We start from the raw sequence: 25,732 nt of genomic DNA, 5'->3' as shown, positions 1-25,732 counted from the left end.
GGGTGTGTGGAGGGTTCATTTTTTCACATTGCTTGTTCACTCTTGAACATGGTCAAAAAGGATATTTGGAAGGTGCTATTCTGGACCATAGCCTCTGGTCAGACTCCTTATTTCTAGTGTGTTGTGAAAGGTGTGTTTGTAAATGCCTAGGATGACATGCAGAATAACAGTGTTTGGAGGAGGCCTGTTTGAAACCTACTGAAAATAAGACACAAGTGTGTTGAAGTTTCTCAGCTCTGTCAGTTGGGATGGTGTGGTGGATGATTTGGAATGACAAGAATGGAAACATGCTCCAGCTGTGCAGAATTCAGGATGCGCAAGAGAACCAAGTAACTCAGCGTCTTGAATAACACAAACACAACTTCAAGTTTCTTTATTTTTTAAATGCAGCTCATGGTAAAATAATAAGTAAAGCATCAATCAAAATCAAAATGTCACTGGGTTTCTGTCAATACCACAAATATTTTTGCTGAGATGCACTCATAAGCTACAAATCAAACATTGGTCAATATTACAGGTGGCAAGGAAGCTTTGCAGATATTAACCAGAAAACAGGTATAATTAAGTAAAATTAAAAAGAGGAAGCAGACCTAAATTCTAACAGATTTAGATTACGTATCAATAAAAGATGGCAAGAAGGCATGTTGCTAATAGTTTTCTTATCATTTTTGCTGGTTGGAAATCTCAGCAACCTTAAACTAAAAAATTTAGAAAAATGAGGAAAAAATGCAGTGTGATTAGAAGTCAGCAATTTAATATTAAGGGTTGGACAATTTCCCCTCACGGCCTTACTTTTTTAGGAAGCTGAAAGAGAAGGAAAGAATGAATGTGATGTGCCTATATGCATGAGGTGAGGCAGGGGATGGTAAGGGGCATTCTGAGATTATTCTGGATTTGTATTAAATTTTGTTAATTTCCAACAGTCATTGGAATTTGAAATTAAGGTTATGAAATAGCATTGTAATACAAATGCAGATTTCCCAGTGAGGAAAAGAGAGCAAAAGAGAGCATACAGATTTTTACAAGTTTGTGGGTTGATTTTGGGGTTCTTTTTCCTCTCTGTGAGAGTCAAGAGAATGAACTGCATTTCCCTTGAAGTCAGCATTTGACATAGGGCTAGATGATGGCCTGTGTGCAGAGAGCTTTTATGACTCCACCTTACTTTTAGACAACAAAGCCAGAAGAGCAGATTTGATAAAAACAAGCAAAATTCTGTGGTTTTTTTCTTGTTTAGGACTGTCTCATTAGGACAATAGAAAGAAGCAGTAGAGGTGTGTTCTTTGGTGACACAGGATGTTTTCTGTTTGCTGCCTTCTTTGAGGGGGTTGGGTAGAATGGAAAGAACAGGCACTTCAGTACGGATGGCTACATAGCTTAAAGTTGAGATTTTAGTACCTTTAGTTCACATTTTTTGCATTGAACAGTGAACCTTGGTTGCTGTTGGAGAGCAAGTAATAATTCATTCTAGAGGAGAGCAGAATCTACCAAAAAAGAGGATGCTCTTGGACTGGTTGTGTCTGATGAAGAAGTAGAAAGGGTGATCAACCCTAAATTTCAGAGCATGACTAACATGTGCACTTGTTAGTTCTATAATGACAGCAGTAGCAGCAGCTGCCTCAGTGCCCTTCTCATCAACTGCAACAAAAGACTTGTGGAAAACTTTGGAGATCATCACTTTGTCCTTCTCTGTCATTCCACTGAAGTCAGCATTGCTGCTGAAGGCAGTGCGCATTCCCATCCTGATCAGATTATCGCTGAGGTCATATTTCTCTTCCATTTTGAATTTAGGTAGGTACAGATCCACAAGAGTCTCGGTCATCTTCTTGGAATCAGTCCATTCTGACAGCTTCCCATATGTCAGTTCCCTTTCCAGCTATCATTTAAGAAAGAGAAGGAATTTGGTGTTTGCAGAGAAAAACAATTAACTAACTATGAATTGATCAATTTTATGACATGGTAATGAATTAAACATTTTAAATAGCAAATGTAGCATTTAGCTGAAAGCATTAAATGGAAATTGGTTTTACTAATGATCAGAGACAAGGTGCACAACAAGTATTTGAATCTTAATGCTGCAAAGTTTTGTGCAGTGCCCTTTCCAAATTCATTGCAAAAGAGAGATGGGAAGTGTGTTCAACAGCTGCCCATGGTAGTTCTTTCCTCTCTTTTAATTTAGTCCTGATGTGACTAAAATTGCTGTGTGGCACATGGTTTGGTCCAGTTCTATAAAAACAGGTGTTAAAATTATTGTATATATTTCCTTGGCAGCTTTGAAACAAAGTGCTTCCACAAAGTCTTTCTGTATCCTGGGCGCTGTGCCACCAGAGTTCAGCTCAGATCAAATGGAGGAAAGCAATGAATGGTGTAGACTCCAAGAATTTAACAATTTTGGAATTGTAGTAACTACAGTAGCAGATCTCATTATTGTAGCAAATGCAGTCTCACCAAAATCCTAGTTTTTCTTTGAGCAGAGAAATGGTGGGAGGGGGAAGGGCGGGGAAGAGTGAGAACAGTATGGAAATAGACTTCCAGGCCCTGGGGAAAAGGAGTCAACTCAGGAACAACCTGTGACTTCTTGTGTTGTGGTGTCTCTCCTGAACGTGTGAGGAAGGAAGATTTAACCCTTACAGATCATGTAAAATTGTGTGTCAGTCAAGGGGGCTCTTGAAGAGCTGAGCATCTGATTATGCACAATGGTGCCTGTCTTCAGTTCCTGCCAAACTAAGGGCACTCTTATGGAAGAACTTTATTGGGATTAGATAAGTATTAAAGAAAATTAATTCAGCTGGTGGAGGAGGTCAAACAGCACATCCTCAGAAAGGCAGATATTATTTTCAGCCTGCCCTTCTTTTTTTTTAATGACTGAGCACTAATACAAGATTATGCCAAACTAAGGGCACTCTTATGGAAGAACTTTATTGGGATTAGATAAGTATTAAAGAAAATTAATTCAGCTGGTGGAGGAGGTCAAACAGCATGATAGCACATCCTCAGAAAGGCAGATATTCTTTTCAGCCTGCTCTTCTTTTTTTTAATGACTGAGCACTAATACAAAATGGTTGTACCTGTTCGAGACCCGTAGTGTTGTCTTTGATGTCATCAGGAAGGATGATGAACATACTGAGTTCACGTTTCACATATGGCAACTCAATCATTTTGAAATTCATTGTTTCCATGATGAGAACTGGAAATGTTTCTCTCATGTACATCATCTTTACAGGCTTGGTCTTGTTCTGGAAAGTATTTTTTATATGTAAGAAATCATTCATTGAATGGAAGGGTGATGATGTCTCAGTGCAGTGCAGGGAGAGGAGGTTTTATAAACTTTTAAAACAGTGATTTGTCATCCATTTTCCAAATCTTTTCTTGACTGGACAACATTGCTTATCTTGGTGTCTGTCCCAAAGCTTTTGTAGGGGGCTGAATAGAGATATTTTTCTTTTCTCCCCAAAAAATGCCTAAGGAGGAAGAGAGTTAGAAATGTCTGCAAGGATTAGGGGCATGGAGCAGGGCAAGACTCTAGCAGAAAAACAGCTGTGGTTTAAGGGGATGAGTGTTGTGCAGCTTATCAGTGGTCTCCTCTCTCTGAGGAGATGAAAGGTGAACCGCTGATTGCTTCACAAAAGATAACACTAGTGTCAGAGCAAAAGGGCTCATGATGAGAGGAGTTCCTGGGAAGCAGTCACGTTGTCAGGGGTATGTAACTTCTATTAACATCCGTATACCTTCTTCAAAGAAGCAGACCATGTGTACATGCTAATCATAGGACAGAAGGTACACTTTGTGGAAGTTGTACAGAGTTCTTTTAACTGTGAATTCATTAACATCTCTTCTGGATACATGCCATTGACATTGCTTCTAGCCTCACACAGCCATGCACTAGTTCAGGGCACCCTGTTGCAGCTGTGTTTGAGCAGGAATGATTGTGCCCAGCCTGGTTGCCCAGCGCAGAGGCCTGGTGCTGTACTCATCCATGACATGCCGTGTAGCTCCTATCCATGAAGCCTGGACTCTCAAAATCATGTTTTTACAATTTAGTCAATTTTAGCACTGCTTTACTGAAAAGTTTTAAATACCTGTAGTGATTTTGGAAACAGTAGCTGTTACCTGGAGCTCACTAACATTTACCTGAGCACATCCTACTGTTTCAGTGAGCTGAGAACTGACAGATTTTGCTGCAAACAGCTTTTCACAGGGTCTAGTTACCACAGGGCTACCTAAAAGACTTATGAAATGGAAAGATTTCAGCAATAGCTGTTGTGGCCAGGTTGTTTACAGTAAGAAGGAGGAACTTACCTTGCTCAGTCGGAAAGGTTGCAGCTCTGTATCTTCTGCCTTAAATTTCACTTCCCATTCTGCCTTGAAGTAAATGGCATTTATCAGGATCAGCTTGGTGGAGTTTGTCACATCTTGTGGACCCAGCAAATTCTTGATTTTGCCTTTTGAAAGCACAAGAATCAGGTTTCATTCCAGCATAGCACAGTGAGGACATTTTGATCAGTTTTTCTCTCAGTTCAACTTCTTAGTAAAAAGTCCATGCCTCAATGCCCTGCTCCCTAAAATGCTCCCCTGAGATAAATCAATGCAATTCTTTACACTCTCCAAAGCTGTTTCCTGACCTGTCCTCCTGACTGACAGGGATTTACTCCATCTTCCAAAACTGTCTCAGCTTCATGCAAGCAGCTAGAAGCAGAAAGCCTCACTGACTGCTTACACCAGGTAGAAGGAGGAGCCCCTCTGCCCAGTGCAGAGTGGTCCAGCAAGGCAGGCATCCCCCCCTGCCCTGGAGCACTCTGGTAGGCAGAGGTGTCTCTCTCCTCTGTCTGCTCTGCCAGTGGTGCCTGGGTGCAGCACCAGGGTACGTTTGTGCTGCAGACCAGCTGCTTCAGAGCACAGTGCAGTCAATGGGAATCTCCTCAGGGAGCTCAATGAGGTCCAGATCAGATCTCTGAAGCTGCTTAAGTGTGCTGCTCTTTCTCTGCCCTCCCACCATATCTCTGCTCACTGCCCACCTCCACATCAGAAGGCATGACCTGGCTGCTGCAGTAGCACCTGGGGAAGCAAAGGCACCTGGCCAAAGGAAACGGCAGACTGACTTTGTGGGAGAGCAAAGGTGTTGGGGTTGAGCCCAGCTTACCCTCAGTTTGTTTTTCAACCCAAGTGTTGATTTCCTTTCCTGACTGTTCTGGTGCTGTCCTAAAGTTAACCTTCTGTGGCTCTGCTTTGTAGTAGTTCTTACTGAATTGTATGTATGTCTGAAAAATAATAAAAAAGTGAGTAAAAAAGTTCTGTACTAGAGAAATATACTATTTTTAGTTCCAAAAGGAAGTTGTTAGCTCTTATACTTGATAGATTCTTGGACCTAGAGGACTGTAGGATCTTGCTTGTTGCTTTGTGCTGGACTGTGGGTTAACAATTAAGAAATAACCAAAGAACAGAAGTTTCACATCTTTTGTTCCAAGATTTATCTGGAGAAGTGATGAAGGCTGCGCACATCCTGTGGACGTGCTTATTTTAATTTCTCATTTAAAATTTTGTATATTGGGAGTTCCAATACTAAATGCACATTTCATGTAAGGGAAGCCCTACAATATAGTCAAAGGGCAATGCATCCTCAAATTTTGTGAGCAGACTGACTGGTGTTTTCCAGTTAAGGTTATCACTAAGTCCCAAGCTTCTATACGCAGTATTGAAGGTCAGCTTCCAACCTGTTCTATTAATGGCAAGTAATTAAAAAGAGAAATATTTTTTCACCTTTTCTTCCTCTTCCCTGAGATTTAACTTACAGGCAATAATGGGAAGGTTTTGTCCACGTAAATGCGGTTGGCACTTTTCAGGGAGTAGGTGCTTCTGGGTTTGTTGATGGCAGTCAGGAGCTTCTTGAAGCCAGAATGGATATCTGCAGCTTGCTTGTTTTCAGGATCCTTGGAAAAAGAAACCAAACATTCAGCAATTTCATTTTTGCATGAAGCTTTCAAAACATGCTAAGCAATGTACATAGGAGAGGGATTTGGGTTCCTCTTCCTGACTTTTTATTTTCCCAAGTTTACCATCTCTGCAAATTTGCAGAGCTCTGTCCATCACTGGATTAACTGAATTGTCATATAACAAACCTTCCAGACTATCCCAGTGACTCATCCTTTCAGCTTCTGAGAGTCTGAGTGAATGAAAGGAACTGAACATCATCCTGTTGTGAAGAATGGCTAGGGTTTGTACTTTAAAGAGGAGTGCAGACAATAAATGCTGGACTCCTAAAGCTGTATCTGGACATTTTGATTCTGCAGGGTCTTTATAATGGAATTTTAGTGCAAATAGATACCAGTTTTCTTCTCTTTGGTCTCCCCCGAGAAGGTCTGACCACAGAAGAAGAAGAAGCTTCAGCTCCTGCTCCCACAGTGAAATGAAGGACCTGCAAGCAGAGTTTTCAAAGATAAGAAATAGGGATGAAGGACCTTGTGAGACTTAAAGTTAGATGGGGTTCAAATGGTTGTCATGTTTCTCTCCTTGTGATAACTTGCTGTGCTATCTGCTGCTTAGATGACTAATCAAAGGGATGCTGAAGCTGTAGTGACAATAAAGCCCATGGAATAGCAATGAGTTGCACCATTCCCCTCCGAGACCACAAACACTGTGTTCTTATCTACATGCTGCAAGGCAGAACTCCCTTCCACAGCTGTTTCTCCCAACAACAGGAATGTGTTTGTGCAAATCCAAATGGTTCTCCCCAGGATAATAGTACAAAAGTAACCTACCTCTGCCATCTCAGTTGCTGTAGTTCCTTTTGCTCCCAGGTATGTCAGAGCCAGAGCAGCTGATATGCTCCAAGGGGAGAAGAAAATGTTTTTTCCCTTGTTGTTCTCATTCAGCTTGTTGAAAAGATCAATGGTAAAGTTGCCAACTGATGTGGAGACCACTTCCATTTTTACAACCTGGAAAGAGGCAACAGAGATAATTGTACTCTTTGAGTGTTTACATTTTTGTACACAATACCCATTAGTGAGAAATGTTGCATGTGCAAGACAGTCCATTTAAACCACTAAAACTAATAGCATAGTTGTATGTTTATCTTCCATACAGATACTGTTTGCCACCTGTTAGGAGCACCAGTTTATTTTAGGTTTTTTCCCTCTACAGCTGCAGTTTTCTTTGTGATTCTTTCTGCCTTTGATTTCCAAAGATGTGCAGATTTGTAACCTCTGTATTTCTTTTCCTTTTTGTCCTTAACTAATGATTTATCAAAGCAACATTCCCATGGGAATTTATATGCATTTTTAGTGCATTTAGTTTCACAATATTTGAGTTTGTTTGATTTTCCTACTACTACATTTGGATCTGTATAGAATTGACAGCTGATACTGCAAAAGGATTTAGGCGTAATTTTTTGGCTCATTTGCTTTTCTTGGCTAGCAACCTATTCTGAGTAGTTTCATGGACAGCAAAGCTGTTGTTTCCATTTAGATTTATGCAGTTTATTCATTGTGTGTATCGACCACCCCTTCTGTATGTTCCAGCAATTTTGTTTTCCCCAGAAACTGCCAGATGCCTTGAGGTTATGAGTGCTCCAGGCTTTAAGATATCTAGCCAGTAATAGATGCCTCATGTAATTTACCACTCAAGAGACTAGAAATGTTTAGATTATTGTTGTTGTAATTGTATCTATGGAATGAAGCAGCAGAAATTGTGGGGCAATCTCTGAAGTCTGCAGATATTTATGAAGTGTTTGGTTTCCAAAAGCTACATTCTTTCTGGCAGTCAGTATGCCCTCAGGACCATGTCTGTACCACAGAGTGATTTTCTTTCCTTGGAGAAGACAACCAAGAGAGCATCAGGATGGGAATTTCTGTTTTCAGCTAATGAATACTCCTCTGAGTCTCTGGCCTGATAATGTGCAGTGCTGTGCCTTCACCTGAAGTACGGAATTCTTTTATCAAAATGAAGATTTTACTTGTAATGCAGTCGCTGCCTTAAGAAAACTTTTCCACTTGTGAATAATTCTGCCCTAAATTAGCAGTTTTCTGTAGGTTTACAGCATTATTTTCTCTAATGGTTGACATTTACAAAAACACAAGGCAAGAATAATGCACTATAACACAGGTATATTATCATTTATCCGTACAGTCACACATGGCACACATTGATTTTGAAAAACACCATAAAATTTACTTAAAATGATTTAAATATTTACCTTTAATCCCGTGAGAGAGAAGACTTAGTTCTTGTCCTCAGTCAGGTCCTGCATTTGTGTGTTAAGCAATTTTTAAATTGGGCAGCACAGTACTGCTTGCCCCTCCCTTTCCTTTTTATCTACATCCAGGTTGTTTCCACCTACCCAAAGTTCCTGTCTACCACATCCCCAAAAGATCTTACAAAATTTTAGCCTTTTTGTTGACCTGGTCACTTTTCAGGTTTAGAGATTTCAAAAGGATAATGGAATTAAAATCTCAAGTCTGTTGTTGCACCACAATAGCCTACTGACAGGATAACAAAGCAAATTGCTGATTCCAAAGGTTTTCTGGTGTTGTGGAGATAACTGTTGTGTTATTTAAAATAAATTACTTTTTAAATGGTTGCACAATACTTGGTTTTAGTTTCTGGACTAAGAATTTATTTTATTTATTTAAACATATATTGAGGGTCTGTTTCTCCTCCCGGTGACTTCTGAGTTTCAAATGCAGAACCTCAGCATAAAACACTAAGTTTAGTGATTGAATTGGAGACTGGGAGCCCAGCTTCAGACTGAAGATCATTAGGAGCACAGACAGAGGCAAAACTGTGAAGGAGGACAAGGGATGGACACTCCACTGGTTGTGTTGGTGTAGAAATCTCATTGCAGTCATGGCTGGGAATAATTTGAGACAAACACTGCAAAACCCTGAGTTCCTTCACAGTAAGGAGGAGGGCAAGAATTGAAATAACCCTGCTGGGAGAGCTCAAGCAAAGTCAGAGAGAAACAAGAGAGGTAAACGTGGCACAAGAGCTGTCACTTTGAAGTCCCAGAAGAGAGACAGTGATGGAAGAAGAACAAGGTGGTGACAACTCTAAGACTCTAGAGGGCAGCGGAAGGTGCAGGAAAGGAAGGAAATTGTACTGTTTGCTAAGCATTTTACTGCAAGCCTGATTACAGGAATACAATGGGTCAAGAATTTTAAAAAATGTCAAAAATCAGTGTTGTGCAAGGCAGTGAAGAAATGCCAGAAATTAAACAAGTGCTAGTTTTAGTATGGTGAGCAAGTCCTCCAGAAATCTGGATAGGAGAAAAGTCAACTGAATGGTTAGGTGGTGAGAAAGCCCAAGCCAGGAGACTCCCAATTCCCAAAGATATATGCTATGAGCAAGGTAGTTGCCTTTGCTAGTCAAGATGTGAGGATGCCATCCAGAGTGAGAAAGGGAGATGGCAAGGCAGAGTGGCTTTTGACAAGAGAGAAAAAAAATCGCAGACATTAATTGAAAGGGGCAGCCAGTGATCAATGAGAAAGGGAGATGGCAAGGCAGAGTGGCTTTTGACAAGAGAGAAAAAAAAATCACAGACGTTAATTGAAAGGGGCAGCCACTGATCAACCTCCTGCTTGGAGCAGGGCCATGAGTAGATAAGGTTAGCGATAGCCCTTCCAAGGATGAGGATTCCACAACAATTCCAGCACTGCTGGTCACCCTGGGAAAAGGTTGTTCCCTAATGTACAACTCACTTTTCATGTGTTGTGGCCGCTGCCACTCAGTAATGATACAGCACTGCCAAAAGGACATCAACCGTGTCATCTTTGCAACCATGCTTAAAATCATGAAGGAGAGAGAAAAGTTGACTCACATTTCCATTGACTTTAAAGGCCTGCATTTATGTTCATGTTGTCATAGTTTTGTTCCTCCTTGGCCTTCCAGGTGTGGCTTTTCTCTCTTTATTCCCAAGGCATATCAGGAAGTGCTTAAGAGGCTTATCTATGGGGATATGCTGCTCTTCCATGAGGTGAAGGAGGGCATGGCAGAATTGGACCTGCATGCACAGGGATACAGTGTCATGTTTCACAACTGAGACAAGCAGAAGGCATTTCTCTTGGGGCCCTATAAGGGTAGAATAAAGCATGTGCTTCATAACGCTTTTCCTGTGTTCCTTCCCATTTGGGAAGCAGAGCCAGCAGGGACCCTGGGAACAGCTGACCAATTGAATGAAAAGAGAAGGAATGCAGGGACAGTCAGCAGTCTCTACCAGGAAAGTGGAGTTCTGCTGTTTCCAGAAAATGTGTTTGTAGCAAGATGCTGTTGCTGTGTGCAAGTCCATTAAGAAACCTGGTCCTTTGCTGTCTGTTGTGAATTCATATAGTCAGGAGCATTCCCTACAAACATGCATGACTGATCGAGACACTCTCTTAGGAGAAAGAGCAGTGACAAGAGTAAATATGACATGGGAGATTTACATTCATTTCCAGAAAGTGCTTATGGCCATTAGTATTACTTGTATTAGCTTTAGACTTGGTTCTCCCATTTGATCTTGTCTCAAACCGGTGAATAAGTGGCAAAGTAAAATGAAAGCAAAGCGCTACCGTGCTAGGCTGGAAATACTGCTGTGAGTGTTGTAAGGGTGAAAGTTTACAAAGGAGAAGGTTGTGAGGCACATTTGTTTTATTTTCCTAGTTTTGTAGTGTTGTTAAATATTTTCCAATTGCTGTGGGACAGATATTAGAAGTACATGTGTTAACACCTTTTCGAGCAAAAAAAGAAGCACCAGTATCAGGAACAAAGGAGATTTTGCAGGTTTATTTCATTGCCAGTTCTGCCAGAGTGCAGAGCTGGTAAAAAACTGACAAGAAGGCGGGTGAGAAGCCTGCCTTGGGGATCAGCATGAGCTGAAACCAATGGAGATGCAGCAGCATTCTGAAAGGAGATTTTTCTGGGTTTTCATCTTCTTAGGTACCAAAATTTAATATTACTGGTTGAGCTCAGATCAGTCTGTTCTGAATTGTGGAAGTTCTAGTTCAGAAAGTGCTAAAAAAACACAGAAATGTTCTTCTTTGCACAGTTTGGTACTTAGCGTGTAGTGCTAGCATTTTGGGGTTATTTGGCCAGGAAAATGAGCCAGAGGCATAAATTTGAGGTTATTTTTCATAAATACTCTCCTCAACATTGAGAGATTTGTCAACAGTACAGGAAAATTGAGAAGTGCACTGGTTATTGAGATGTTCCTTGTGGTGTGTATTTAGTTCATTTTTCTTGTTGCAATAACCTGTTTAGTAATCGTGTTTCTAGGGGGAAGAAAACCTTCCCAAGAAGAGAATAGTCTTGGTCTTGTTGTGCCTGATAAAGAAGAGGAAAGGGTGATCTGCCAAAAAGATAACAGTAGCACCAAGACTTCGTGATGCCAGTGTTGCTGAACTGGCAGCTGCTGCCTCTGTGCCTTCTTCATTGACTTCCAGGTAACACTTGTGGAAAACTTGTGACAAAAACAGATCACCAGTCTTGGACATTGCTGTGAAATCAGCTTGACCTTCTGTGAAGGCATCTTGTATCCCCATCCTGCTCAAAGTAGACTTGAGGTCATATTTCTCTTCTAATGTGAACCTTGGCAGATAAACTTCCATGTTCATTTTCTCCATTAGTTCTGGATTTGTCCATGTAGACAAGTTTTCAAAAGTCAATTCTCTTTCTAGCTGCAGTAAGGAAAAGGAAAATTAGAAAATTAAGAAATGTTCAAAAACCTGTGCCCTAAGTGCTATTTCTTCTTTTAAATAGAGAACTTTTCAAGAGGTTTTAAGAGTACAAGGAAAACAGTAATGTAACAGCAGTTTGGAGATCTTTTTAACTAAAGGAGAATGTTGTTCTATGGTATATCAATGCAATATTTGAAATGTTCTCAGTAACTGTCAGGGAATGTAGCACAGCTACAATCGTCTGGTTGTTCTTCTGTTCCCAGGGCTGTCTTCCCCACATTTTAGAATTCACTGAAAAGAGCTTTCCCTTGCCCCCCCACCACAACATCTTAAAAATGAAAATCTCTTAAGGGTTTGTTGTCCAAAAGCAGAATCAGGCTTTTTACAGAAGGTGGCAGTGTCCATACATATTAGTTCTGGACATCCTGGAACATAACAGAGGCTGCCCAATTTTTGGTGGGATTTTTCCAGAATGAAATCTTATCTGTCTGATTTGGTGTGGACAGTGGATCTAGCAAGGCTGGTTTTGTGTCCTCATTTTTGTTCTGCTGGAAAAGAGTCAATCTTATGGGGTTTGGGTTACCTGTTTCCAGGACTTATGAACTTTAGCAACCACAGACATTGGTTGGCTGGCTTTCAAGACTAAGAAATCTAGTCTGAGCTTCAAGAGCTTCAAGCTCACAGTACCAGACCAGATTTGGGATTTGCTTTACCTTGAGCCTGATCAGTAGACTCCTTCCACAAGCATGACTACAGCCTGGTCTTTTACCTCACACATGCATAAAGTAAGTAAATAATGACACTCTTACTTTTTATGTTCTCAGTTTTTTACCTTTTGTAAGCCAGAGATATCACTTGGTAGCAGGATGAACATGCTGAGGTCGTTATTGACGTATGGAAGCTCAAGAACATCAGCCTGAACTGATTCTATGTAGTTTAAGTTAAATTTATCCCTCAGGTACATCATGGGCACTGATTTAGTTGTATGCTGCAACAAATAAAATGAAATGTTTTACATTTGTACTCTGAACAGTAAAAGGATTGAGTTAAAGTAGCACAGTGGAAGTTTATTGTATTTACTCTACAAGCTGCCCAATGTGTCTGAGACATCCTTATGGGTAGGACACAGAACACAGGACCTTCAGAGGTTCCTTGCAAGGCACTGGAAAGGCACTGGGAGGTGTGGCATGCTTTCTGAGCTGTCTCAGGTGACACAGATTGTAGGAAACTGTATTCCACTCTGATTTGCTGAATGGTAAAAGTGAAAATGTAAAGAACTAACCCATGCCCCACTTTTTTTCCTGTCTTTGGAGAATGGAAATCTTTTTTTGAAGTCACCTTCTGACAATTTCCTTGTGCCTCAGGGCCTGGTAGGTGTGTGCAATTTTAGTGCTGAAAGTGTGGTGAAATAAATATACTGAATACACTGTGTGCTTTAAATGAAATAACTATCCTGCCACATGGATTTAAAGGGTGACAGGATTTCCCCCCCTCCCTTCTCTCCCTCCATCTTTTTCAGGTTTTTCCACCTGCAGCGTAGGAAACAGGGCAGTGTATTGCCATACCATGTTTATTCTGAAAGGCCTTTGCCTGGTAGCTGCAGCTTCAAACTTCGTTGCCCAATTTCCTTTGAAGTAGAGTGCATTTATCAGGACTAGCCTGGTGAGTGAATCTACAGATCCAGGAGGCAGCAGATTCTGGATTTTACCTAGAGAAAACAGAGGGACATTCACACATCTGTGCAGTTTCACTGTTTCAGTCTAAGTGCTGGCACAGTTTCTGGGGATATAAACCAGGGAAATTTTAAGTGCTGCCATAGCACTCATATAGCTTGAGATTTTTTGCAAATATTTAGTTACTGGGGTAGTCTTGATTTACAAAGAAGAATAAGCCATATTCCTCACACACCGAGATGGAGGACACTAATTTTAGTAAGAGCTTGTTGGTAGATGAGTAATTCAGGAAAAGTCTGATTTAGCTTTCTGAGGTGAATTGTTTACCTGCCATGGGCCCCTTGGGCAAAGAGAAGCCAAAATGACTCCTTTTTGATTTGGAGAGGAGAGGCTGGAACTCACCTTCAGTCTGTTGTTCAACACTGGAATTGATGTCTCTCCTGATTGCATCTGCTGCTCCCACAAAGTCGACTGATTGTGGCTCTGCACCGTAGTATCTCTTGGCTAAAAATAAGTATTCCTGCAGTGCAATAGAGACACCTGACTTAGGTTTGCTGCCTGCCAATATGAGTACTACTACAGCCAGAGATGAAAATTGCATGGGCACAAGCACAGTGTTTTCCCAAAGGAACAAAGTATTTTTTAGTGGAAACATTAGATTTAAACATTCTCATCTAATTACATCTACAAATCACTCTGAGATTAGATACGCATCCCAAAAAGCTAAAATTTTAGTGTCCAAAGTCTAAGGAAAAGTATAATAGAAAATGTTAAGGATAATAACATAATTTGCAAATGTAGCAAAAATATTTAAAAGTATATTGCTTATGTTGCCATAGGTAGATCATGAAGATTAAATGACACTGCATAATCTGAATAAAAGTCTTACCTTACTGAAAGGCAATGATTTTTCTCCATAAAGCTGGTTGACACTTTTAAGTAGGTAGTTTCTAGTGGGTTGGTTGATTTCAAAGCTGAGTGCTTTAAATCCAGGATGGATATTATCTGATTTGCCAATCTCTGTCTTGGAGAGAGAGAAATAGAAAGGACATTATTCATCTGTTGTGTAAAAATCCTGGTTTTTTTCCTTCACACAGATCCAAGTAAAGTATTTCTCTTCAGAATACTGTTACCTATATTACAACAGAAGAGGTGCTCTAAAGTGGACATCCATTAAAAAAATAATTTTAAAGTATTAGAAGTTGCAGGTGTGGTATAGACACACATAGACACTCAGTGTGTGGGTATCTTGGAATGCAAGTGTTAAGAGCCTGAATTATGTAAAAATTTGAGGGTTTATAAGTGGATATTGTGAAACTTTGGATATCCAGAAAACAAAAGGCAGAGAATAATTCTTAAACAATGCATGAGATTTGGCTCTATCACTCCCTTAATTTATCAAAGTAGTGTTACATGGAAGGTTTGCCACTAAATTTCTTAATGTCTCTCTTAATATTTTATAGTTTGAGGTTTTTTTATGTTTCAGTAATTGCAGTAAATTCTCTATATTGAAGTGACAGGTTTAAATAAATGTGGGTTCGGAGTCTCAAATGAGCTCAAGGAAGAAGCTATGAATTAGTAAATTAAAAATCTGCACATGTGCTGTATTAATCTCATCATTATATCAGAGTCAGAGGCATGAACAGACCCTTAAATCTCCAAAGTGTTAGAACCCATAGCACTACCCATAAGGCTAGCCATAGCACTCTGTAATTCTTACAGTGAGGACAAGTATTGCTGATGAGGAACAATCCCTTTCCTGTTCATGCAGTGCAAATGAGATGTTGACATAAGCTCTAAAATAAATCTTCCCACCATGGGATTTGGCTGTGGGATGCAGATCCATTCATCAAAACTAGCAGCAGTTGGGTTTTGTGGGCAGACTGCAGGGAAACAGCTCACGCCCTTAAAGAATAAGGATGACGGAAAGAGCAAGGAGAAGAGTTTGATATCACCATCTTTGAATTGTAAACTAGGAAAAAGCCTTTACTGACTCAGAGGGATTACATTTGCTCTTCTGTATTGTTCTGCTATGTTAAATTACATACAAATTGGGACAAATTGCCTGCCAGTATGACAAAGGCTTATCTCAGAAATGAAACTATTCCCATTTCTCTTAGATTTATTGCAGACAACTGGTCTACTTTGGGAAATCCCAACACATTAATTTATGTTGTTAACTTCTCAACTGAAATGGAGGCTAATTTCTGAAACATATCAAGAATAAGTAGCCTGGAAAAGTTAATGTTCTGGTTTTCTTTGTCTTGATGCTGCAATCAAATGTGTGGAAGAGCATCTCTTTTCTTGATATTAGCTCTCTGAGGTAAGAACTGTGCTAGCTAGTAATAGTTAGTAACTATTAATAGTAACAAGTTATTAATTACTATTTATTATAAATTAATTAGTTAATAGTAACTGTGCTGAATAGTAATAGTTTGAGAAAGACCTCAGAGCTAAAGGAAAAAGATCAGATCTATTGATCATCAAATGTTAAATTTTGCAAATTTGAGGTTAAATTATGCAATTCTGTGTAAAAGGGGGAAGCATGCAATAAGTGTTGCATTAGATGAAGGTATCACACAATGCTGCACCAGTTAATTTTGTACACTAAATCTGAGGAAGGCAAACATAAGCAAACACAAATGTGGAAAGAAAATACAGGAGAAAATGTGTCCATGCCCTTAGCTTGATCACCAGCTTGGCTAAGATACCTTCTGGAAACATGCACGTCGATTTGATAAACTCTCTTCTGTTCTGGCATAGACCTGCATTCTTATGGTTGTGGTGACATTTTTGGCTCCTTCAGCTTGGTTGAAGTGAAGTACCTGTAGTGGAAAAAGCAATAAGAAATGCAACAATAGAAAATTTGCTGTTTCAGTGAAATTTATCAGTGACATCAAAGGGACAGTTAATGAGGACAGTCAATCTCAGATTTTATTCTTCTTTCTGAAAATGAAATCTTTGTCTAGGTCTCGATGCCCATGTGTACAAAATGGCTTGTGCAAACTAAGCTGAGGGCTGCAGGGCGAAACTCTTACGTACCTGGCCTTTGTTGAGGAATCTGCCTGCTTTGAGTTATGCCCTGAGATGACCTGTTAATACCTGGAAAGAGCCAATTACCCTCAGATGGAGTCTAGGAAGGAGAAGTCTTAATGGAGCTCTGCTGTGTGTCAAAAAGCCTGAAAAGTGTGCAGGCAGTTCCATGCCTTAAATCCCTTTCTCTGGACTTGTTCACCTTAACCAGGATACAAAGGGGTGCAAACAACCTTGGAACACTTTTCAGAAGAGCTGAGTCTTTTGTTTTGTTTTGTTTCCACTTCATCCTAACAGAAGATCACTTCTTTTTTACCCTAGTGGGTCTCTTTTGTCCTATAAATCAGGAGTTACATCACTGCAGGGGAACAACGTCTGCCATAGCAGAAGCAAACTCACAAGCCTCCCTTCCTCCAACAGGAGCTGGGTAGCTGCATTAGGTGTTTAGCAACCGTGCATTGGGACTGTTCTCACTGTCCCCTGATGACACTACAAGCTTTGAACAAGAGTGATTGGCAATGTCAGTAAGTAATTTTGCCTGTAAAATACATACCCCAAAGAAAGGGTTGTGATCTCAACATAGTTTTTCTCTAGTCTTGTAGATGTGGATTTATGTTTAGCAAAGTTAAAACTTGAAATAACTATAGAGGAGAGTCCTCAAAACTCTTTTCCTCTGTTTCAATACAGCAAATTTCTGGCATGGAGGACATTACTCCAAGAAATCAACCCTTTCAGACAGGTACTTTTTGAAGCCCAGACTCACCTTTGCCATCTGATCTGCAGTGTTACCTTTGGCTCCCAAATAAACAGTAGCCAGGGCAGATGAAATACTCCAAGGAGAGAACAAAATATTCTTGTCACCATCTTCCTGCAATTGCTGTTTGAAAAAGTCAAGAGCAAAGCTTGTGTTTGCTTTATTCAATGTATCCATTGTCCTGGAGCTGCACAGAAAGACAGAAAAGATGCTATTAATGAACCACTAACTATGATTTCTATTTGTTTAGCAGTTTCTCTTCACTGAACTTTTTTGTGTTTAAAAGACTTTCCAAAATTGCTTATGTAAAGAATGAGGAGCATTAACTGTTATGAAGTCACAAAGTTTAGCATGTCCTGTTTCACTGATAGCAACAGCTATCATTTTTAGGGATGAACCAGCCTCTAGCTGTGTTTCATATTTGTTCACCAGCAAATTTATTGCACTGCCCTTGACAGCATCTTGGGGTGATAGTTGATAGCAAATTTTGACTTTTTGATTACTCAGCAAAGCCTGGGCTAGACACCACTGAGAAACTGTCTCTCAGGACAAATTTTATGTTTCAGTTTGTTCAAGAGCCTTTTGATACTCATCTCTGTAGTAAACAAATACTCTGGTAACAGGAGCAGTCAAATTATTCCTTTAGGTCAATACAAAAGTCTCCTTCCTATACTTGAGCAAGCACTGCCCCAACTATTGCATGCTAAGCATCCTGAATTACCTTTCTGACTTTTAAAAATGTCCTGAAACCCTGTCTCACAGCACTAACCCAGATCCTAGCTTCCTAGTTTCTCTGCAATACAAGCTTTCTGTATTCAGCTGACCACAAAGGCTGCTATTTTTAATTCGCTTTGCAGGTTTAGCTGAGGGTTCTAGTCAGGGACTAAAAGCTATTTTGGTTGGTATAGGACGGCATTAGAATAAAAGATAGTTTGTGACCCTAGTAGCTTGCAAACCGGGAGCTAAACTGATGATTCTAAGCACTAAAGAGTACAAGAACAAATTACCTGAGACTTAGGCAAACACAATGGTTCTTAGCGTGCTGTGATATATATGCTAGTCAGTGAGCTCTAGAAATTATAGAACTCTGAACAATAAGTTGTCTTCCTGTATATTTTTAAGACTTTCATCTTCTAGGCTCTGCCTATGCAATCTTAGTTAATTATTTTCCCCAAGCATTAGTTGTTTCCAGTTCAGATACCTGCTTCCTTTTTTCCTATTTGTCAACTAAGAAACATCAGCCAAGAATAAGTAAAATAAATAGAATCTAGAAGTCATTACAGTACCTTGTTTTGTGCAGGGAGAAACACTGCTGCTCTGGGTGTCTCCAAGGTTTCTGCAGTTCACATGGAGGGTAGGATGAATTTATAGTGTGCCTGGCCGGTTCTGCAAAGGTTCTTATGACTCATGACTGTGCAATGAAATATGTCCTATAGGCCACATCCCTGTGGAAGAACTGAATCACCTCAGAGTAGGATGTGAAGTGATGGTAAGAATGATACCATAGAAGAATTTTACAAAAGTGACTGCTTAAGTATTTCTATAAACACTTTTGTGGCAACAGGCTAGTAACAACTTGAACCCACACTACTTTGAACAATCTTTCCTTTGTGGTTTGGAGAGTTTAAAAAAAGGCAGTGACTGACCTACTTCTTTTATGGTTTGTATTACAGAATTTATCTCTGAGAAACAGACAGATAGAAAAAAAGAAAGGGACTTATGTGTGAGTTTTTCTATTGCCTGCTTCCTTCTGAGAAAGTATTTGTCATTCCTGGTGGGTTTCTGTTTTGGAAAAATGGGTTTTGTTAATCTTGGAGGATTCTAAGACTGCACAGCCAGGGAAACTCTGTAACTGTGAGATAGGGAAGGTTAAGACTCAGGCACCAGAACTGGACTTGTATTAGCAGTAGGCAACATCACTTGAACTTAGTGTGGGTCTTAGATTAGACTTCATTTCTATTTCCCCACCCAGTCTGGAAGCTGTTTTACCCATGTAGCATGTCAGAGATCTATTCCTTATTTTCCATTCCAGCAATGAATATTCTGTCCAATCTTCTTTTTATTCTTTTCTGGGCTACTAAAATACCTCCTTCCCTGATTTTCCTTGTATTCATGGTGTCCCTTCTTCTGTAGTCTGTCCATACTCTTGACTCCTAACTGAAATACCCTTTAAAATCCTACCTTGCCCTTTATTTAATTTTTCTCTCTGCACTGTTGATATCTCCACCTTGAAAACCTGAGCAGGAATTGGATACCTCCCCAACACTGAGCAGGACTCACTCACAAGGTCTGCTTCCTCAGCATAAAGTGCCTTTGGAGAGCTTTCTTCTGACCTTCTGTCTGTGAGCATACATTTAACATGGACTTATGTTGTAGGGCAGAGGTTTGCATGAAGGATCTCATAATGAGGAATGAACCATGTAAATACCTGCAAAATTTGGAGCAGGGCATAGGAGGGTACTGCTGAAAAGGATTCCTTGACAATTCCTTGAAACTTCTGTATCAATGTAACTTGGGAATTGAAAGCTTTACTAAAGTTATTTTCCTACTTGTGAGGAGCCACATTACTTTAATTGGATGGTGTTTTCCTGCTCCTCAGATATTTTGAAATGGCAGCTACACAAAAGGGGCATGTTTCAGTGTGAGATATATCCATTGTGTTTTCCAGAGAGCAGTGTAGTGTAGAAGAGGTAATCACTGCAGAACTAATTGTACCCATAGCGCCTGGGAAAGTTGCAATCTGTTTACATTGGCCTTAAATGGTTTCCAAAGCATAAATGATTTGAGTAATCTTTGCAAATTGAGCCCTGTTGTTGAAGAGTGATAGATACCTTGAAAAGACTTTATCCCTTAGAGCAATTAGTGTGGATTTTCTAGTTATAAAGCAGGGTGAACTTAATTTGCTAACTAGTGCTACTGGTTGCTGCCTTACAACAAGAGACTGAGGTGTTCTGTTTACACAGAAATGCTGGGTTCGGCTGAATGAGAGGTTTGTGTTTTTGCACAAGGTTTTTACAGTGTTTTAGAACACCTCTTGAATGGCATGGCTGGTGGGTAGAACATAAAAATAAAAAAAAATACTGAATAACTAAAATTATACTCATCTCAGAAGACAAAATATGCTTTATCAATGTGATGGGTTGATAATATTTTCTAATATCCATTTAAATTAGCATCCCTGGAGGACACAACTCACTGCTGACTCAGTAGCTCCCACTCCTTACTAAGTCAACAGCAGCACACTAGGAGACTTATATTTGTGTTATAGTGTCCTTCCTGTGGGAAGTAAACCTGTGCTCCCTTTCACTGCAGTCATTCATGTTTCCATTTGGTTAGGGCAAATATTGGCAGGATACCAGCACCCTGGCCAGCTACATAAAAGCATTTTGTTTTCCTCCAGTTTCAGTGGAACTTTGCACACGTCATTTTGACTACACAGTGTGTTGCTCAGTTCATTAGTGCCTGGGTTCAGGAGTAGGTAATATGTTTGATACCTGAACAGAACCTTATAAAGTGCCCTATGAAGTTCCTTTTCCTTGGGAAAAAGACTTGCTGTCACAGAAACGTGGTAGCTTCTGCTCTCACACAGTATTTTTAGGATGCAACTTTCCATGGCAGGTTTTCATGCCCATTGGTAGCTTATTTTTACTATCAACTCTTGGAACTCTGATTTAATTCACAACTAATGTGTTCTATATTTCAAGTAGATCAAAAGAAAAAGTGGTGTTTGAAGGAAAGCTCTTCAGTTTCCTTGACATCCTCAAGTGTTTTTTGCAAGTACAAGCACTGTTTATTTACTTGGCAGGGAAGAATTTCTGATTCACCCAGCAGAGCACTCTGTTCAAGTTTTTGACTCAGCCAGAGTTGGCCAGATTTTAAACATGAAAGGATTTTAAGTACCTCCAAACCTTTAAAAAGACTTTAGAAGATACAAGAAGCATAGGGAGGAAAAGAGTTTTGAAATCTGCTAATATTTTAATCCTTTTGTAGGTGTGATTTTTTGTTGTTGTTTTAAATCTCTGTGTGATTTATTTAAAAACTGTAAGGAGGACAGGGGCACAGAAATTGAGAAAATAGTGAGAGTGATAAGTCCTCTACTCTGCATTCGTGTGGCCTCCCCTTGAATACTGTGTGCAGTTTTGGGCACCACAATATAAAACAGACATTGAGCTATCGGAGAGTGTCCAAAGCAGGGCCATGAGGATGGTGAAGGGCCTTGAGGGAAAGCCTTATGAGGAATAGCTGAGGTCACTTGTTCTGTTCAGCCTGGAGAAGGGGAGACTCAGGGGTGATCTCATCGTGGTCTTCAGCATCCTCAGGAGGGGAAGTGGAGGGATAAGTGCTGATCTCTTCACTCTCATGACCAGAGGATGATTGGGCACTGGAACAGGATCCCCAGGGAAGTGGTCACAGCACTGAGCCTGTCTGAGTTCAAAGAGCATTGGGACATCAATCAGGGTACATTGTGTGGCTCTTGAGGTGTCCTGTGCAGGTTGGACTCAATATCCTCATGGGCCTCTTCTACCCTGATTCTGTGATTACAAACATAACATTTTCTGTGCTAAGGAGGACTCTTTCCTGAGTGATGACTCTGTCACAGTGTAACTGAGAGCGTGGCCTGAGCTGTACCTAACACTGTCAGCTGAAAAAAAAACCCTACCTAGACTGATTATAACAGATTTTGGGCTGTGCTGTAAAGGAATTTTATGTGTGATGGTAAGTTTTTATCTGCCTGAAATCTCAAATAGTTTTTAAGTTAAAGAGACATTCATAATCAATATCCTTTGAGTATTCTTTTTCCTTTTAAAGCTTTGGTTGGTAATACACGTGTCTGTATTTTGAAACAAAGTAGATAGTGATCTGTTGTGCACCTCCTACAAGTAAATTTGCAAGCCTTCCCTTGCCAAGCAATCTTTGCTGACATACTCTAACACTATGTAAAACCTTATGAGTTCCCAAAGGGTGTGGTGAAGTTCCTGTATAAATATTATTGAGGCATTTTGTTCCACACCTGCAGAGGCAAAGGTGTGGTAAAATTTGACAGTCCCAGCAGAATTCCTCTTACTTTAGTATTATTTCTACATGCTTTAGCTTAGGCACTGTAATTAATAAAGGCAATGTTTGTCCTGAGAAATTCTGCTCTGGTGAGAAGCACAGCACTTCTGATAAAGGACTGATTTGTATACCTGAAAAGGGGCAGTTTATCTGTGAATGAATATGCATACTGTTTCCACATGTGCGAGGCAGCAGTTTTCCTTTGAATGATTCAGGTGGTGAGCATTATAAAAGTATCACAGGTCACAGATTACGCCAAAAACATGAAGAATGGCTGAGTTTCTCAGCCATGATACACAGTTTTGCATTATGAGTCATGACGTGTGTGTGGCTTGTGTGCATTTTGGCTGAAACTTGTCATTTTTCCAAAGGAATCTCTCAAAGGGTGAAACTGTATGTCAGCTGCACAACTACTGAATCAAAAAGCTGATCCCATCTTCCCCTTCCAGTGCTTTTGAAGGATGTGCCACATTATGAGGTGAAGGATGGGAATATCAAGTCAGTGTATATCTTCAACACACATTTCTAAACAGGTGCCCATCCTAAACAGGAGCCTTGTGCTGATGTGTCAGAGCAGAATATAGAGGAAAGACTCTCTTTTAAGAAAGCCATTTAGATATTTGCTGTGTTTTTCATGCAGTTTGATTGCAAGTATTCTTGCTTGGTAGAAAGACCTGGAGTTTCCCAAGACAGCTGGTGTTTTCAGGAGTTTCATTAGGAGAATTTTCCCAATAACCACTTGAGGAGGTGTACAGAAAATCTTTGCTATTCATTGATCTGCTTGGCACTTGCTGCCCCTTCATGGTTTCGTGCTTTTTAGGCTAATCTTGGAACTCATCTAAACTACCTGCTTAAGTGCACATACAGCAGCATTAATGCTTTGTCCTGGAAGAGGGAGACCCCAAAACTGAGGGCTGAAAGGGGAATTTCCTCTTTGGATTGACAAGGACCTTGGCTAAGCTGTGGTGTCATAAGCATCACTTTAAAATGTCTCATCACTTGAAAATGTCTCATCACTTGAAAATGTCTCAATGTCTTTGCCATTGCATCTTTCCATCTCTCACATTCCCTGCCTGTTGCACAAAGGATCTAAATCTCTTGAGACTTTACATCCTTTGCATGGTTCAAGTTAGCAAGCTTTTCACAACCAAGGAGAAATTGATGACCTGATACGCAACAAGTAATACAAGATGATCTCATGTTCATTTCTGCTCTCAGGTAAAATAAGATGGAAAGTTTTCATTTTGTTCCTCAAACTTTTGTGAATGGCAAAGTGTGAACTTGCAGGATATTGCACTGAGGACCTTCTTTTAAACTACCCTGATGAACATCTGCTCTTTATCAAAATACTTCCAAACTCTTTTGATTCAGCTGTAAGGAGATTTTCATGGCTCTATTATCTTTTGTACTGATATCAGTGGCTGTTTTAACTCTTTGAAAGCCAAAAGCAGAACTCTCTCTGTGTAGTTTAAATCTAGTGCAGTAGTCCCTTTCAGTTACTTTAGATTTTTCTTTCTTCTTGATGTATCACCCTTACTTTTCTAACATTTGGCTTAATCTTTCTTAATATCCTTTATCTTTTTCAATATCCCTTTCTTCTGTGGTTGCTAATTCCTTGGCTGGGAACATAGACAGACCAACAGATAGGTCGAGACCGATTTGAATTCAGTGGAACAGAGGCAACATCAGGCTAAGGAAAGTTACCAGAAGACATGTAAGGAAAGGCAGAGCAATGGTTCCCTGTTTGTGGCTGGAGGAAGTGGCTCCCCCCCACCTCAGGCAGATGCAGCTGAGATGCAGCTTGGCCTCTGACACAGCATAATTCCATAGCAGATGGTCCCTCCAGGCAGTAGGAAGGATAAATTGTCCTCTCACTTTCTTCCTCTCCCTGATATTTCTCCTCTTAGAATCAAGCCTTGAAACCAGACCTGCCCTCTTCCCTCACTGCCCACAGAAGTAGGGATTGCTGAAGGGCAAGGAGGAAAAAGGAGGGCATGGTAAGGGTGGGGATAGTCAGCAGCTTGGGGAAAGATGCTTAATGAACCACATCCAAGGGAAATGAAGCAGAATGAAAGAGAAAAGAGGGAAGAGGAAAGAGGAATTGCTCCTGCATACAGCCCTGTGAAGTTCAATGATTCCTCCTCTGCCCCCTTTGATCTGTAATTCCATCCTTACAAAAACACATCTGGCACCTCACTATTCTCCCACTCCTTATTGGCATCTTATCAGAGCCACTAAACTGGAATTTTATCTGTGTGACTAAGAAGTCAGCTTTCCTGGTAAGGATTTGCTCACCTCTAGGAACATTTTCCTGTTCTCTGAAGGTGCCACTAATAGAAACTCTTTGTTTCCCTGCTGCGGGATGCTATTGCTAGCATTTAGAAAAATTAGGAAAGTGATGAATGAGTTAAAGAAATAAGAGCATAAAATTAGTTTGGATTTTTTTTTTCCTGGGAGTAGAATGCAATTTGAGACTGTTTGTTCCTTTCACAAGACAGTTGGACAGTATGGTATTAAACTATTTTTCTTGGGAAGTTCAATATTGTAACAACAAGGAAATGGAGACCAGGTGCAAACAATATCCCAGTGATATTGCCATATAATAAAATGTAGATAAAGTATAAATTATGCTTCCGGACTAAAAATGCATAGCATGAAGCTATCTATTGTCTCACTTCTGTTTCTAGTCATGGAACAATGGAATTCTTCCTAGGAATTTCCTGTTCACATGGTTGACTAAACACTCATTGGGATTTTCAGAGGTATTCTGCATTGGCTCCAAGAGGTTTAAAAGTAAGAGAAAACAGTGAGAGCTCTGTGGACTGGATATGGGACAATCAAAATGAAGGAACTGGTGGTTCTCATTTTCACATGTGGCCAACTCTCATTTGGTGAGAGAAAACTAAGCTGGCTGGATATTCTACGCTACTTCTACATTAGTAATATTTAGATTTATGTTTAAAATTAAATTAGTCCTAGCACTGTGGATTCTCCAAATTTAAAGATATGCAACATTTGGCTGGGAAGGGCCCTAATGTGTTTCTGAATTAAAACTAGGTGACTGTCAGCTGCCCATTCCAACACAAGTTAGTCTCTAACTCTGTGAACTTCAGGAGACCAATTCTTGCAAATAACTGACTTTGTTCAACCAAGCAATACTACTTGCATTTTTAGGTATTAGAACAGTTAGTACTGGAATAAACAGTAAGGCCCCAGGGTCAAATTCTGTCATCTCTATGGAATTATCTTCCCATTATAAGACCACAAGAAAGCAAGCAAGTGTGGTCTTGTATCGGCACAACTCATTAATCCTTTGAAGGCACGCTTGAAATTACAACCATACATGGGGTGTGGTGGTAGAGCAATAAAATCCTCTAATGACAGATCCTAAAGCTGTGAGTATGAGCCTTCTTCCACACTTGTGCTGAAAGACATTCTGTGGGCCAACAAGAGAATAATGCACCTGTACTTCATGACACAGCAGAAAGCTGAAGTCTCTAGGACATGATGCTAACTATTTTGCTTCTTTGAGGATGGTGAGATGAAGCTGTAGCCTCATTTGTTGGCACAAAGGAGAG

General features: G+C 40.1%; 1 protein-coding gene across 1 annotated transcript; it reads right to left on the bottom strand.

Annotated features, from left to right (window-relative positions):
- Positions 1–358: 358 nt before the first annotated feature.
- Positions 359–18,596, bottom strand: LOC120508434 (heparin cofactor 2-like). The gene is made up of 15 exons (XM_039722028.1): positions 18,386–18,596; positions 17,109–17,286; positions 16,024–16,137; positions 14,202–14,336; positions 13,715–13,832; positions 13,205–13,347; positions 12,472–12,627; positions 11,238–11,639; positions 6,753–6,929; positions 6,320–6,409; positions 5,787–5,924; positions 5,138–5,255; positions 4,297–4,439; positions 3,066–3,233; positions 359–1,873 (listed from the first exon to the last, which is right to left on the bottom strand). The coding sequence occupies exons 2-15, from the start codon at positions 17,274–17,276 to the stop codon at positions 1,460–1,462; spliced, it is 2,484 nt and encodes an 827-aa protein (XP_039577962.1). The 5' UTR covers positions 17,277–17,286; positions 18,386–18,596; the 3' UTR covers positions 359–1,459.
- Between the last annotated feature and the right edge of the window lie 7,136 nt (positions 18,597–25,732).

Source organism: Passer montanus, unplaced genomic scaffold, assembly GCF_014805655.1.
Source record: "Passer montanus isolate IOZ18808 unplaced genomic scaffold, ASM1480565v1 scaffold107, whole genome shotgun sequence".
NCBI classification, from domain to species: Eukaryota; Metazoa; Chordata; class Aves; order Passeriformes; family Passeridae; genus Passer; species Passer montanus.
The sequence above is the reverse complement of the archived record's forward strand: the minus strand, read 5'-3'. Positions and strand labels throughout refer to the sequence as shown.

Coding starts and splice junctions, on each gene's coding strand:
- LOC120508434 (XM_039722028.1), bottom strand. CDS start 17,276: ATGGATACATTGAATAAAGCAAACACAAGCTTTGCTCTTGACTTTTTC. Junction 11,640..12,471: donor ATATCTCTGGCTTACAAAAG/GTAAAAAACTGA, acceptor TCCTTACTGCAG/CTAGAAAGAGAATTGACTTT. Junction 4,440..5,137: donor GGTTGAAAAACAAACTGAGG/GTAAGCTGGGCT, acceptor TGCTTTCAAAAG/GCAAAATCAAGAATTTGCTG.